The following is a 15973-nucleotide window of genomic DNA, read 5'->3' on the forward strand; positions in this document are numbered from 1 at the left end:
TACTTAAAATACGAAGTCAAACATATGTAGCTATCTTTATGCGTTAATTAACTAGGCATTACGCTAAAACAAGATAATTAAATGTGTTAATAACTTTTAAACATAAATGTGTTACCAAAGAAAACGAATGCATTCGAATATAACAGGCAACCAATAATTTAATTATTGTTCCAGTCCATTTCCTCGATCTCTATTATAGCTATTCCAATATCTACTTATGATTGGCTAGCTCAAATTTCGAATCTATAATATTTCAGTCACGACGTGAGTCATACACCTATGTTTTAGTTTTAAATTTAATTTTATACTTAAACTATTGGTTAGTTTGATAAACAATTCTCAGGAACAATTGATAATCATAACAAAATACATGAACTGTTTGAAACTAATCAAAAATAGATTAAATTACTACTACAATAATAAGATATTTATAGTACTACTACATTTTCAAATATATTGCATATTTTACTAGATACTCCCTCCGTCCCAGTTTTATAGTCACATTTTGCCATAAAAGTCCATCCCACATTTATTGTCACATTTAGAATTTTCCATATTTGGATATAAAATTTTACCCTATTATTCACTAAAATTACACCCAAATGTCATTATCAACACAAAAATAAACCAAAACAAAAATCAAAAATCAAAAAGTCAAAAGGGACCCACCTTCAACCAGCTCACTTCATTTATTACACACTCCACCATCCACTTCATTTATTACCCACACCACCATCTCACTTCATTAATTACACACTCCACCAATTCCTTAAAACCCGTTGCCATAACTAAATGTGACTATAAATCTGGGACGGAGGAAGTATTTATATTAGGTGATGGTTCATTGATCAAAACTTTTTTTAAACTCATAACACAAAAGTATATCGATTCTTAAATACACTAGTTGACACTACAAACAATATCAATTCATGATCTAACATCAATTCGCTGATTCATAAATACCAATTTATGACTTAATATCAGCTTATGATTTAATTAATGAATTATACTGAATCAAGAATTGATACTCCTCTGTCACATGTTAATCGCACTTTTCTATTTCGAGTCGTCTCAAACTATTTACACTTTTCTATTTTTAGTAAGAATTAGAGTATTTAATAAATATATTAAAGTTAATTAAGTATTCCCAGATAGCTTATTAAACTTAAAATACTAATTTAATTACAGTAGAAAATTAATCTCAAATTTACAACCCTGAAATAAAAATTGCAAGTAACACGCGACAAATGAAAATGAAGTATGTTTTATAATGCCAACTAATATAAATATACTATCAAAAAACTAATATGATCTGCACTTCTGAAAGTATTAGTTTAAAAAAAAGTTCTCATTTATTTTAATTTAAAACAATTTTGCTTCCATTTTAGAAAACAGTTTTGTACTCCATTTGATTGTAATTATGAATATCTAACTAATAATATAGGACACAAACCAAATTTTCCTTCAAATTAAACATATACTACTACTTTCACATACGCAAACCTTGTTGAGTCAAAATTAAGACGAATTTATAAATAAAAAAATGTAAAGATTCAAACGTGTGATGAAATTGATATCGAAATGAAGCGATCTAAAATGTGGAAACACATTCTGCCGTCCAAAACTGTAGTGCACATGGCGCATGTTATCTCTCTTCAATCATTTTCCAACCGATTTAATTCATTATTAATCACTCTTCTAAATATAATCCAATAAATTATTAACCATTTTCTACGCATATAGTTATAGTTCAACAATTTTTATAAAAATAAATAAGGAAAATATATACCCCAATAATTAGTGCATATACATTCTTCTCCAATTTAAAAGAGGGCCTCGTAAATCTTGATCTCAATCGATTTCGCACAAACCCTAGGATTCGATCACCAACCAGCCCTCTAATTCAGGGCCATTCATTATTTTCCTCAACAAATTTTATCTCCTTTTTGTCGCCCATTGCAGCTCCACTCCGAGTTAAAATTTGTGGATTTTATCATTGTTGTTTCGTGTGATTAAGGTAGGTAGGTAGTGAATCTGGATTTGGGATCTAAGTGTTGTTCTTCAACTTTGTTTTCTCAGTCTTGGAATTATTGCTCAGTTCAGAAAATTTGGCAGCATTTTTTGTTGTACTTTTGTGCATTGATTTGCTAGATTGGAAACAATTCTGTTTGGGATTTCAATTGAACTGTAGTTGTATAGCTTTACCTGAGAATTTGTGCTGAGAAATTTAGGCGAATTCCGCATTATTTGATGCTAATTGGCATGATTGGGTTGTAGTTGAAGTTAATTTGTGCTGGTGAAGTGATAAAGATTGAATCTTTGAGCTCCAACTAGAGATTTTCTCTTTTTGAGGTGTGATTGGAGATTGGATTTGGAAGCAATTGGATGAGGGAAGGGGGGAGATGAGAGGTGAAGTTTGGGGGTTGAGGAGAAAACAATGACTACAGGGTCATTGGGTCTGCGATCTTCGGGAAGTTATGGATCGTTGCAGCAGATTCAGAATGCTGCATTCTGTTTGCCAATACAAAGTACGCCGCCCCTCTCAAGGAAGCCGCCTAAAATGCTCAAGGAGAAGGACAGATTCTTCCACTGGATCTTTAAATTCGCCCCCAGAAAGAAAATTGGAATGCTGCTACTGTGTTTCGTGTCCTTCGTTGTTTTCATGTGGGTCTTGATTGTTGGCAAAGGTTCGGCTTCCTATGCTCTGATTGTTATTGCTGTTGTTGTGTTTTTGGATCTGGACAGCCTAGAGATCATAGGATAGATTAGTTTTTAGAATGAATTGAGAAGCATATTTTTCTGGGTTGATACCTAAGGTTGTGAAGTCCCTGTCATACTACACTTAAACTATAGAAGTTAGGAGAATCATCCTTAAAAAATGTGTGTGGTTTGCATATGATTTTGCTCGCTTGAATATTGTTGCTGTTGTGTTTTGGTAGATCTGAACAACATATGTAACGAAGTATAGCGTTTTTATGTTTGTATTGTTTTCTTAGAGAAGTGAGATTCTGAAACCTGTGATGCTACATCAATGAAAGCTATGTGAAATAGCAGTGAAAATATTGTTCAGTTTGTATTTGATTTTGTTGCCTGATGATTTCACAGAGCTGCTGTAATATAAGTAGAGTGGTTCACTGATTGATAACACTTTTAATTTAAAATTTTGATTGTTAACCTGTTATGATTTGGATGATTTCTTTGCTAAATGAAAAAGGATGCTATCTTGCAGGTGATGAGGCCCGAGACAGCCTTCTTCCACGCATAAATATCGAGTCTGCACCAACATCCAATGATAAACTTATTATGATTCGAAGTTCCGATTCTCAAACTCTGGAAGTGCTGGGGAGTTTAAATGCCACTCTGCCACCTCCGCCTCCACCACCTGTCTATTTTACTGGGTATGAACTCCCACCTGGGAATCCATGTGAACATTTTGCGTTGCCTCCGCCTCCAGCCGATAAGAAGAGGACCGGGCCACGTCGTAAGTTTTCTTGTTTTTACAACTGGTGTGAAACCTTTAGCTAGTTATAATGCGAGGGCCTTACTCAGTTTGTGGATTCTCTTTTTGTTTCTCATTGCAGCATGCCCTGTATGCTACCTACCTTTGAAAGACGCCATTGCTCTGATGCCAAATGCATCTTCTGTTTCTCCAGTAATCAGGGATTTGACATACATTCACGAAGAAAATTTAACTAAATCTGAATTTGGAGGGTCAGAATTTGGTGGCTATCCTTCTCTGCGACAGAGGAGCGATTCCTATGATATAAGAGAGTCGATGAACATCCACTGTGGGTACGATAGTTTCTTTTTTGGGACATTTGGTGTGACTCTGTAGACTTATCAATCTGTTTCCTAACGAATAATATCTGGGTTTGACATTCTTTTTTCTTATTTTTGGTAAACTTGTACTAGGTTTGTCAGAGGAGTGAAACCAGGTCGTGGGACAGGTTTTGACGTTGATGATTCTGACCTTCTAGAAATGGAAAACTGTCGAGGAGTGGTAGTCGCATCAGCAATATTTGGTACTGGCCACCTACATGGTGTATATCTGATTTCTTGTAATCTTTTATTAATTAATGTAGGAGATATATTCTTGACCAGGGGCATTTGATTTGATACGGCAACCCAAGGAAATCAGCGAATATACCAAAACGAATGCCTGCTTTCACATGTTTGTGGATGAAGAGACAGCAGACTTTTTAAAGAATTCCACTGAGCTAGGCAGTGACAAGAAAGTCGGGCTGTGGAGGATTATAGTTGTCCATAACCTACCTTATTCTGATCCGAGACGCAATGGAAAGGTAAAGGCTAGAAAACCTTGCTCGTCACTCTTTTGAGCTGAATACAGATTTACGAGTTCTTTCCCTGGAAAAACAACCACTAATCACTTCTCTAGCTGTCGTTTGTAGTTCTGGTGAATTGAAATGGGGTCTGGCTAGTGGAAAAAATGCACTTTATCATGTACAATGATCCATCTTTTTGCTTGTTCTTGGCCTAGCTCCATATTATTCTGTAGTGCTTAATGCTTATCTAAGTTTGTTTTGTCCATTTGACTTTGTGGCAGTGCTATGATATTTGATATTCTAACCAATGTTTGCTTTTGCGATTATAGATTCCCAAACTTCTACTTCATCGGCTTTTCCCTAACGCTCGGTACTCACTGTGGATTGATGCTAAACTCGAGCTGGTTGTGGATCCCATTCAAATTCTAGAAAGGTTTGTCTAACTGTCTATCCACACTCTAGCTTATACCAAAATGTCATCTAAATGAAGCTTCTTCTTCTACTATTGTAGATTCTTGTGGAGGAAAAATGCAAGCTTTGCGATATCAAGGCATTATAAGCGTTTTGATGTGTTTCTTGAAGCAGAGGCTAATAAAGCCGCAGGGAAATACGATAATTCTTCTATTGATTTCCAGATTGAGTTTTACAAAAAGGAGGGTTTGACGCCATATTCATCTGCAAAATTGCCCATTACTAGTGGTAAGACACTTCCTCTCCAAACAATAGGTCGGGGTTCGAGTATGCTTAACGGGTTGTACTTGAATATGCTTAATGACATTTAATATCATTTGCAGATGTTCCAGAGGGGTGTGTTATTATCAAGGAGCATATTCCGATCACCAATCTCTTCACCTGTCTATGGTTTAACGAAGTGGACCGTTTCACTTCGAGGGACCAGATAAGTTTTTCCACTGTGAGGGATAAGATATCGTCAAAAACTAACTACACGATCAATATGTTCTTGGACTGTGAAAGACGTAACTTTGTCGTCCAGGTACTCTTATTTTTGAATTATGGGTATTATTGAGATATTTTTTGAGGCAGTTCTTAGTTTTGGGTTATTTTGGATAACTTGGCATTAATAACCAAAATCACATCAAAGTTTATGCCTTTTTTGGCCATGAACTTTTTCTAGATTAGTGGTACTGGTTCTCGTTCATTCTTTTATGTTGGTTTTGATGCACATTTTTGAGTTCTCCGGTTACCATGACAGGGTTACCACAGAGACGTGCTGGCGAGATGGTCTCCACCTCCGCCTCCTGTGGAAATCGCTCATGTTTATCCTCCGCCACCCATTATAACCATCAATCACAATAACGGAACCTCGGCTGCTGGAGTTGTAGCTGATGGCATCGCAAGCAGTCAAACTAAGAAGGTCCCAACGAGGCATGGGAGAGACAGACGATCGAGGCGCCATCGGAAAGTAGGCACCGGCAATAGTAGAAATGCCAACTCCAATTCAAATTTTGTCTAGACATGATTATTAGATTCATTCGTCTCCTATTTCAAGATGTGCAAGATAAGAATCATAGGTATATTTTTCCATATAAGTTTTATTATTTTTCTCCCTTTTCTCTATGTGTTGTACAATTCATTCTTACAGAATTTACACATTTTGATCCATTTTTTGATGTATATATGCACAATGATCCTGGAGTAATAATTATATCATTGGGTTATTTAATTATTTGGTTTATGATAGCTGTTGTTGGTTGGTGATGAGATAGTGGTGTCAGGTGTGTTTGATGTTTACAAAGAATGTGATCCAATATTGTGGAAGTGTTATTATTAAGTATTTGTGAAATTTTTGGAAGTTGGATGGTTATTTTCGTGGGCTTTGTTACCTGAAAATTTTTGGATGATAATACAATTGTGATTATTATCTTTTGAAAAAAAAACACAAGTTTGAATAAAAAAAACATTATGATGTTTACTTTTAGAAACATCTTTTTTTTTTCCAATAATCTTGACATCAATGTCGGACATAGGATTTTGAAGTTGGAGGTTCAATCTCTGGTAATAATTGTAAGGTACTTTTTGATCCGGTGTAGCTAAAAGTTGTGATATTATTACGATGTGAGGAGATGAGTAATAAGATAAAAATAATTAAATGATAATATAAACTAGATATATGTATATACTATTTAGTATTATTAATTATGTATTATTTTTGAAATAAGTTAAGGAAGTACTGCTATATAACATCAAAATTTGTGTATAATAATAATAAATAGCTAAAAGAAAAAAAAATATCAATTTTGAATAAATTTTGAAATTAGTTAATTAATGAAGTACTATAAAATGATTTTTTTTGTAATATAATCGTAAGAAAAATAATAATTATGAAATGTAAAAATACAGATTGAAATGATAAAAGTTCAAAATGAGCTTGATGAGAATCAATCATGGTCTAAGACGCTAGGCCTAGAAACTTAGCACTTGTGAAGTAAAACAATATACAGTGGGACATTTGAAATTGTTGGGGGCGAAGCCTCAATGCAGATCCATCATTGATTGACACTGTACCAATTTTGATGCACTCTTAATCAAAATTATATCATTCGTTGGCGCTGTTAGCTCATTTTTCTTTTTTCTGTTCAATGCATATCATTGTAGAGATCTGCTCACGGCTTATTTTTATATACACATAACATATAATATGATTATATTTTAATTTTGCCCACGACATTTGACCAATTTTTATTTTCTCCTTTATAAATAATCCAATTCCTACATCTCATTCACAACATCTATTTATTTTATTTACTTCCTCCATCTCATAAAAATAGCAAATTATGAAATGACACAAATTTTTAACTATGTAATTAATTAAATCTCATAACTACATATTATTAACAAACTTTAATTTATTATTTTTCAATTACAAGAATAATTTTAGAAAATAAATGAATTGACTATGATCATCTACTATGAAAATATACCAATTCTATATTTTCCATTTCATAAAATTAAATCTTTCATCATTCTATTTGGTCAAGCTGTATTGGTCAAGTTTTAGATTCAGTACTTACATATTGTTTTGATTATTCCCAATTTAATAGGAGTACTACATAAACTTATAATACCAATAATATTGATTACGCACTATACTAATATATATAAACCCATATCAGATTTAACTAAATAAAAACCAAAAAACGATTCAAAAACTAAAAATTAATACGAAGATCAAAATCAATATTGCTATAAATAGAATGAAACCCTAAAGGCCAAAAATCATTTACAACTGCGCAGCTTTTCTTCTTCAAGCAATCGTTTTCTCTTCATCTCAACAAAGCTTCTTCATTTCACTTCGGTATTTCTCTTCATTCTCTCTGTTTTTTATGTAGACAATCAAATTTATTAATTCAGCTCCAAGCAGAGTGGTATTTTAAACATTCTCTACATCTAAGATTAGATGCAGGTTATAAAGATTAATTAGCAGCAGAGATAAAACATATACTAGTACTATCTAGCGATGTACTAGTAGGTGGCGTTCGGTTACCATGACTAATTATCATGATATTATCCATCTAAGATTAAGTTGTAAGATTATTTTAGTTGGAGGGGAAGCTATGACTAATGAGACTATCCATCTAGGATTAAGTTGAGAGGGTCAATCTTATGAACCAAACATGATACATATTTAATCATGAGATTTAGTTTTGCCAACCGAACACACCCGTAGTATATATTGTTGATCCCCTTGTACTACCTTCGACCAAGTCGTTGGTAGGTTCTAATTTTTTAAAACTTATACGTACTAATTAAGATATTCTGGTTTGTTTTCATTTGTTTTAAATATTGATTTGTTTGAATAGAATACTTACTAATCGAGAACAAATCTGTTTGAACATTTTAGGTGAAAATAAAACAGCGGCTTTGACAGATATTCTTCAATTCGCCACTTCAAAGATGCTGGAAACATCTTTGATTTTGGGTTCGCTTGATTGGGATGGAGGACAATGGGATTATCATTCATCGTTTTGGTATAGGTGGTATTGGAAAAAAATTACAAGGTATGTTATATTTAATTTTTAATTGAAGTGTTTTATGTCAAAGTTCTTGTTTGGTTTTATTATAGAAATGTGCCTATGAGAGTTTTTCTTTTAAAAATAAATTGTATAAGCCTTATGCATTTCGTTAACAGAAGATGCATGTGCGTCTACGCATACCTTAAGCGAAAACACTTATCTTTTTTAATTTCAGCAGTTGCATAGGCAATTTTCGGCAGTTGGGCAACTTCCTGATAATTAAATGGTAAGTTGTGTTCTACTTTGATATATTATTGTCATTTATATGTCTATTGAATATTTGTTTGTTAGATTATGTAGTTTTTCCTAAGTTTTACTCCCTCCGTTCATTAAATATCGTCCAAGTTTGATTTGGAGAGAATTTTAAGATATATTGAGAAAGTGAGTTGCAAAAGTTAATGGAACAAGAGTCTCATATTTATATATTAGTTTTATAATAGAATGTGAGTTAAAAGAGTCAGTAGAAAGTGATGTCCATTTACTAAAAATAGAAAAGAAACAAAATGGTAATTCTTGATTTGTGAATATGTTGTTGGATTAGATGGCATGTTTAGAGGTGTGCATTTGGGTTTTGGTTTGGTTTTTTGCCCAAATCGAACCGAACCCAAAAAACCGAATTTAGGCTAAAATTGAAATTGAATCGAACTGAAAAACTGAAAATCGAACTTAAAAAATCGAATCAAACCGAAAAAAATCGAACTCTAAAAAAAAACCGAAAAATTAAAAAAAAAAGTTTATATTAATATATATATATATATATATAATTTATTTTATTTTATATGTACTAATAGAATGTAAATATATATAATATAAAATTAGTAGAATATATATGATACATATTATATAAAAATATATTAAAAGAATATATATTATATATATGATATAATAGAATAAATATATACTCCCTCCGTCCCGGGTTAGTCGCACGTTTATTTTTGGGCACGGAGATTAAGGAATGCGTAATTAGTGTTTTAAGTAGAGTGGATAATAAGATATGGAAAGTGATTAAATATTTTAGGAATGAGTTTTAATTTCAATTTTTATCCAAATTTTTTTTATCAGTAATTTTTTTATAACAGTATTCAAAATTATTTAAACTATTAATATTAAGAATACTTCAGTTAAACAAGTACTCCCTCCGTCCTGGATTAAGAGTCACTTATTGTTATGACTCGGGTTTTAAGAAAGAGTTGAAGTGTGTAATAAATGAAGTGAGATTGTGGAGTGTGTAATAAATGAAGTGAGTTGGTTGAAGATGAGTCCCTTTTGACTTTTTGGACTTTTATTTTTGTTTTGGTTTATTTTAATGTAGATAATGACATTTTGATGAACAATGAGGTAAAATTGTATGATCAAATATGGAAAATTCTAAATGTAACTCTTAAATTGGGACGGACTTTTATGGCAAAAAGTTACTCTTAATCTGGGACAGAGGGAGTAGATGGTAAATCTGGAAACAACAAAACGTGAACTAACACAATTGAAAAAAATTGCTTCAATTAAGCGGTATATTCCAAAAAATTCAAAAATAGGTTAACAATTCTTAGCGGCAGAATTAAAAAGTTAAGACACCGTCCCTCTCCCCCGTCGACAAAAGCGCCGTCGGAAGTAGAGGCCCTATAGCCTTGAGACCATCATTTCTCTCCGTCATCAACAGCCCTACTTCCACCCCAATTCTTCATATCGGCGTTTATCCCTACCACCTGCAAACCCACCGGAAGCAGAGGTCTTCGTGGTGAGCGTGACGTCGTCGACGGGGAAAGAGGTCGGGATTCAAGAGCGCCGTAGATTAATCCACCTACCATCTACATTTTCTGAGTTGGACATTGCAGATCTGCAAGGGAAGATCGTGGATTGAGAAGAACGGAGGTGGAATCGATCTAGGTTTTCAAGAGAGAGAGAATTAATTAGAGGTTTTTTCTTAGTGTTTGTAGAGAGAGAAATAGTTGGAGGCGCATTGAGAGAGAGAAACGTAACGTTTGCAAATGAACTGAGGGTTGGTGGGGTAGGTGCATAATTAATCAATTTCATTAAATTAGCATTAATTAAATGTAATAAGGGAAACTTAATTTTTTATTCAAAATGGAAATTGTGCAAGTAACTTGGGACGCCCAAAAAGGAATATAGTGCAAGTAGCATGGGACGGAGGAAGTATAATTTTATATTTAAAATATAATTCATTTTTTTGGTTTTTTTTTCGCCCGAACCAAACCGAAAAACCAAAATTTTTGTATTTTTAAAATCGAACCGAATTTCAAAATTTCGGTTCTGTTCGGTTCGGTTCAAGTTCCAGAAGACAGTTGTTATATGGACTTGAAGATCTATCAATGTTATATCTTCAGGAAAAAACAAATATCAAGTAAACTAATATCAAGTAATCTATTGACAGACGACACAACACATCTTTTCAAAGTTCGTCGGACGGAAAGTAAGATATGGGATGTGGATAGTATTGGCTTAACATGTTTGGCTTAACATGTTTGGTTTCCGAGGCGTGATGGATTGTGGGAAGTCGATGAAGGTCGACAATGAGCTTATCACTGCTTTGGTTGAGCGTTGGAGGCCGGAGAAGCACACTTTCCATCTACTGGTTAGAGAGGCGACAATGACCTTAGAAGATGTGCAAGTCCTGTGTGGCTTGAGAGCAGACGGTCGTGTTTTCATAGACCTTGATCATTATGTTGGATATACTGATTGGCCCAGCAAGTGCCGAGATTTGTTGGGATGGATACCCGATACAGAGACAAAGCAAGACGGTATGCTGATGACCGCTCCGACCAATCAAATGAGGATACCTTTGAGTGATGACTTATCTACTTATGTCTACATCCAAAGGGCGCGTATCCATGCCCTAATCTTGTTAGGACTCATTCTACCAGACACCACAGGGTGTAAGGTTCCTTTTATGTGTTTGGACGCACTTGATGATCCGGACGAGGTGCACAATATTAGTTTGGGAAGTGCAACTTTGTCGTATTTGTATCATTATCTGTGCGAGGCTTTCATGGATAAGAGTTAAGAGTTAGGTGGCCTGATGATACTTTTGCAGCTATGGTGTGAATGGGTGCTTGCGATACTTATTTGGTATGTTGGTCGTATGTCGAGGCGTATGAGACTGGATGAGTGCGCAAACAATTTAATCAGTACCAGGAGATTCCTCAATTTGTAGATAGGATGCTCAAAAACGCCGGTCATTTGGGTAAAAATGATCATCGTGGTAAGAAGGGTAATGATTGGAAAAACACACATCATTTCTACATTGGGGAGTGGGACATAAGGTATGAAAGGTTTCAGGTAACCGTAGATGCCGCAACTATGTCCATGAACATTCCATTGAGTTTGGGATATATGGCGGCCTGGGGGTATGAACAAGTCGGCTTCTTCGATGAGATTATTTGTAATTTTGTTATATTAAACTATATGCTTTCATGTGTTATAGATTGTTTCATATTGATATTTTTATGATTTTTTTTATATAGGTTGAGGCTCTTCAGCGGATTTGGCATTTGACTACTGAACAAGAAATGGACCTAAGAATGCGACAGGTTCGAGAAATTTCTAGGCAGACCCTTCCGTCTACGAATAGGGCCGGAAAAATATACCGAAATGTCGAAATACCGCACATTTCGTACCGAAAAAATATCGCAAACTGAATTCTCGGTATGCCACACTTTTCGGTACGGAATGATACCTTAACGACAGATTTAGTACGGCAAAGGTATGAATTTTGTATATACCGCATTATATCGTTAATAATTATATATATTGAACATATTTATTATTTATATTGTTATAATATTTTAAATTTTCAAATTCTTAAATCATTGATAAATGATGCTGAATTTTTATTAAATAATTAAATACTCCAAAATGAATAATGACCTATTTTTCTTTCCGAGATTTGAGTTTCAACAAATACAATGGATCATTAATATTTATTACTATTTGATTTAAATTTAGGTAATATTGTCAAAACTAAAACATAGCCCTAAATCAATCAAATTTAGTTAATATTGTCAAAACTAAAGCGTAACCCTAAATGTCAACTTAGTCGATTTCTCTCAATTTGTACCCACTCCACCGCCGTGCGCTGTGGCAGATTCACAACTTGTGGTTTCCAAATCTCTCTCTTTCTTGTGTAAACGTGATCGTGCTCCTACCTCCCAAGTCCGGAATTCTTGTATGTATTATCCTAATTGATAGTGAATTTAATTTGTATCTTTTTTGGCAATTTTGTCTAATTCATTGAGTTGTTTGTTAGGATTTAAGAATGAATTAATGGGTGTGAAATGGGTATGTATTGTTGGCTGATGATGTTATAAACTTGTGCATAAGTTGTCCTTTTGTAATGGTTTTAATGTTCTTCAGTTTCTGTAGACGAGGTTTATTGAATCGTAGAGCAAAAAGCATTTTTTTAGTTAATTTAATGATTTTGTAATTTTGTATATCCACACTTTGAGCACTACACTTTGATTGCTATGTAGGCTAGTTTTTAATTCTATTTTGCTTATTTTAGGATTTGATGATGAGAAAGCTTTTTGTGATGTGCAGAACAAAAAGGGCGTTGAACTTTCTGCTATAAATACAGTAATGTGGTTTTAACTATTTGATTGATGACTAGTGGTACCATTGCTTTTATTATGATTTTAAAATTTTTAATTTTTCTTATTTTTTGGAGGAATCTAAGAAATTGCCACTAAATAGTCAGGTGCATTGAGTAGTTAGTTAGTATGTGTATGTGGTCGTATGTGCTTTTTTAGAAAAAGTAATTTGATTTGTTGAAGACTAATGAGATTAGATATCTTTGCAATGTCTTAGGTCAGTGTGTGCTTTATATATTTTTTCTTCCATTTTTATTTGAATTGTTCATGATTTATTACCTGTAGATATTTGCCGTTATAAATGTGCATTATTGTGGACTTGGCAACAATAGAATGAGTTTTTCTTGTGAATTCATTTATGGTAAGATAAATTGAAAACTGGGATATACTTAGTGAAGTAACTAGTGATAATTTATAACTTCATTCGATCTATGTTTGCAGACTTTGCAAACACCAAGGGTTAATTAATTTTCTATTTAAAATTAACAATAGGTTAATTAATTCTATGTTATGATTCCCAATAATAAGTTAGTTTCTGTGATGATAAGTGGTCCTAATATTAAAATATATTGTCTTTTCAGGATGGAATCCGAAGCTTCACATACGCTCCAAAGTCCGCCTATTTCAGAATCACCAAATACTTCAACAATTGATGATGGTTTTAGTAAAAAACGATTGATAGAAGGTGTAGAAGTCAAACCTCCTCTACCTCCTACCAAAAGAAACAGAAGTCCATATTGGGAGCATTGCCAAAAAGAGACAAAGGATACGAGTGGCGGCAAGATACAAATAGGGGTATGCAATTACTGCAAAACTGAAATACTAGCTGTTCGTGGGAGTACTAGTGGCTTGAAAAATCACTTAATCAACATGTGCAAGTTAAGTCCATTGTATGTTGTGAGTAGTGAGAAAGGTCAAACGATGTTGACGAAAGAGACTATGAAACAAGGAAGTCGCATCGTTCCTTACTCTTTTAGTCAAGAGGGTGTGAACTGAAGATGACACAATATGTGATCAAAGATGAAGTGTGTTTTGAGTTGTTGAGAAATTGAGATTTGTTGCTCTTGTGAATAAGTTTGAACCAAGATTTCAAATGCCCAGTCGAAGGAAAGTGTCAAGTATGGTCTATACTCTATTTTTAGATGAGAAGAAAAAAATTCAAGCTATTCTTAATGGACAAAGATTCGGTATTACTATTGACACTTGGACGTCTCTTCAGAATATAAATTATATGGTTGTCACGGCACAGTTTTTTGGATAATGATTGGAAGTTGCACAAGAAAATAATCAATTTTACTAAAATCACAAGTCATGTAGGGGAAGAAATTGGAAAGTTGATTGAGATCTGTTTGAGGGAATGGGGAATAGAGAAATTGTTTTCAATCGTAGTTGATAACACATCTTCTAATGATACTGCGATTGAATACTTGAAAAGGAGAATGAGAATTGATAAAACTTTGATATTCGACGGGAAGTATTTGTTTTTAAGATGTGATTGCCATATACTTAACTTGATTGTTAAAGATGGTTTGAAAAAGCTTAAATCTTCAATTAAGCCTATAAGGAATGCTATTTTGTTTCTTCATTCTTCGCCTTGAAGATTGAACAAATCTAGGGAGTTTGCTATATTAACTAAGTTGTCTAGTACATCAATAGTGTCCATGGATGTGAAAACTAGGTGGAATTCTACCTATAAAATGCTTGATATTGCATTAAGGTATAGAATTGTGTTTGAGAGAATGACTGCAGAATGTGCTCCTTTAATAAAATACTTTCGGGAGAATGATGAAAAGGGTAGGGCGATGATACTTCTAAGTGCAGAAGATTGGGATAATGCAAAAGCTTTTGTACACTTTCTCAAAAGTTTCTATGATCTGACTTTACAGCCAAGTGCTTCAGAAACTCTTATGTCCCATTTGATTTGACTTTCAATGTTCGCTTTACAAATTAAGATTGAGAAAAATTGTATTGATTCAGATTTTACTCTCAAAGATTGCAATATATTGGGGCGATTGGAGTAAAATAAATCCACTGATTTTTATTGCTAATGTCTTGGATCCGAGGAACTAGCTTCAAATGCTGAAAGTTAGTGTCAAAAAACTGAAAGTCAGGAGCTTAACAAATGTTGATCAAGACCAACAGCTTCACCACTTGTGTTATCGATTTAAAGATGACTTGGTAAGTTTGTGGGTAGACTATAATGGAGTAAATGATACCGTGTTGAATCAGAGGCCACTTCTAGAATGCGAGGATGTTGGAGACAGTATTAGCCAAGATGAATTGCATCTTTGTGATGATTTGCACAATGGAGTGCAAGAGGAAATTGAACAAAACCAATTGAATCAAATATCAAATGAAGTGGATAAGTACCTAGCTGATGAGATGGAAAAGAGGTCTAATCCTACTTTTGATCTTTTGGAGTGGTGGAAATTAAATGCATCTAGGTATCCAATCCTTTCACTAATTGCGAAGGATATCTTTGCAATTCCAAGCTCAACGGTTGCAAGTGAGTATGCTTTTAGCTTAGGTAAAAGGGCTGTAGATCCTTTTAGAACGTGTTTGAGTCCAAAAATGGTATAGGCATTGGTGTGCACTAATGATTGGCTTAGAGCTGAAAATTTCAGCCTCTATAAGGATCCTATTTATGATGACCTTGAATTTTATAGAGAAATTGAAAAGAGTATGTCGCTTTACTCTTTAGTATCAATTATTAGCTTTATGTCCTAATAGATGCTTATTATCCTTTTGTGTTTCTTTTGTAGATCAAAACATGGGCCAAGATGTTTCTCAAGTAATCCTTCCTACTTGAGCTAACCCTTTGCCTATCACAATTCACAAGCACTTATGGTTTGTCAAGGTATTTCTGCAATTTTAAATCACAACTGAAATCTCTGATGATTCTGATTAGTAACTGAAATCAGACTGCAATGATGATGTGTGATGATCTGAAATCAGTTTTTGTGAAATCTGAAATCAGCCTTTGTGGGTTGTTACAATCTGATATCAACTTGTAATTAGATGTGTGAGGATATTTAGAAGCTAAGGAAAAATAATT

At 33.8% G+C, this 15973-nt stretch overlaps 2 protein-coding genes and 1 pseudogene across 4 annotated transcripts; all 3 read left to right on the forward strand.

The window, feature by feature from the left end:
- Positions 1–1796: 1796 nt before the first annotated feature.
- LOC125196348 (putative hexosyltransferase MUCI70) lies at positions 1797–5967 on the forward strand. 3 transcript variants are annotated; one of them, XM_048094841.2, is made up of 10 exons: positions 1797–2017; positions 2278–2687; positions 3230–3481; positions 3582–3792; positions 3913–4022; positions 4102–4301; positions 4613–4716; positions 4795–4982; positions 5078–5277; positions 5497–5967. In XM_048094841.2, exons 2-10 carry the CDS (start codon positions 2438–2440, stop codon positions 5755–5757), a joined length of 1776 nt encoding a protein of 591 aa, XP_047950798.2. In that variant the 5' UTR covers positions 1797–2017; positions 2278–2437; the 3' UTR covers positions 5758–5967. The 3 variants fall into 3 exon arrangements, with proteins under 3 accessions (XP_047950798.2, XP_047950799.2, XP_047950797.2); XM_048094842.2 differs by having other exon boundaries at positions 2353–2687; XM_048094840.2 differs by having other exon boundaries at positions 1797–2687.
- A 1551-nt stretch (positions 5968–7518) lies between these two features.
- On the forward strand, positions 7519–14118 carry LOC125193484 (uncharacterized). Its single transcript, XM_048091278.2, has 4 exons — positions 7519–7599; positions 8146–8302; positions 8493–8543; positions 13500–14118. The coding sequence occupies exons 2-4, from the start codon at positions 8199–8201 to the stop codon at positions 13912–13914; spliced, it is 570 nt and encodes a 189-aa protein (XP_047947235.2). The 5' UTR covers positions 7519–7599; positions 8146–8198; the 3' UTR covers positions 13915–14118.
- Positions 14119–14994: 876 nt separating this feature from the next.
- On the forward strand, positions 14995–15645 carry LOC148929269 (uncharacterized; annotated as a pseudogene).
- The last annotated feature ends 328 nt before the right edge of the window (positions 15646–15973 follow it).

This window comes from Salvia hispanica, chromosome 4 (genome assembly GCF_029641045.1).
Source record: "Salvia hispanica isolate PSC_SH4W2 chromosome 4, Shi_PSC_v1, whole genome shotgun sequence".
NCBI lineage: Eukaryota > Viridiplantae > Streptophyta > Magnoliopsida > Lamiales > Lamiaceae > Salvia > Salvia hispanica.

Bases quoted from the DNA above. Each gene is read 5' to 3' on its own strand.
- LOC125196348 (XM_048094840.2), top strand. From the start codon at position 2,438: ATGACTACAGGGTCATTGGGTCTGCGATCTTCGGGAAGTTATGGATCG. The intron at 3,482-3,581 runs GTAAGTTTTCTT...TTCTCATTGCAG, and splicing joins GAAGAGGACCGGGCCACGTC to CATGCCCTGTATGCTACCTA. The intron at 4,023-4,101 runs GTACTGGCCACC...ATTCTTGACCAG, and splicing joins AGTCGCATCAGCAATATTTG to GGGCATTTGATTTGATACGG.
- LOC125193484 (XM_048091278.2), top strand. From the start codon at position 8,199: ATGCTGGAAACATCTTTGATTTTGGGTTCGCTTGATTGGGATGGAGGA. The intron at 8,303-8,492 runs GTATGTTATATT...TTTTAATTTCAG, and splicing joins TATTGGAAAAAAATTACAAG to CAGTTGCATAGGCAATTTTC. The intron at 8,544-13,499 runs GTAAGTTGTGTT...TTGTCTTTTCAG, and splicing joins AACTTCCTGATAATTAAATG to GATGGAATCCGAAGCTTCAC.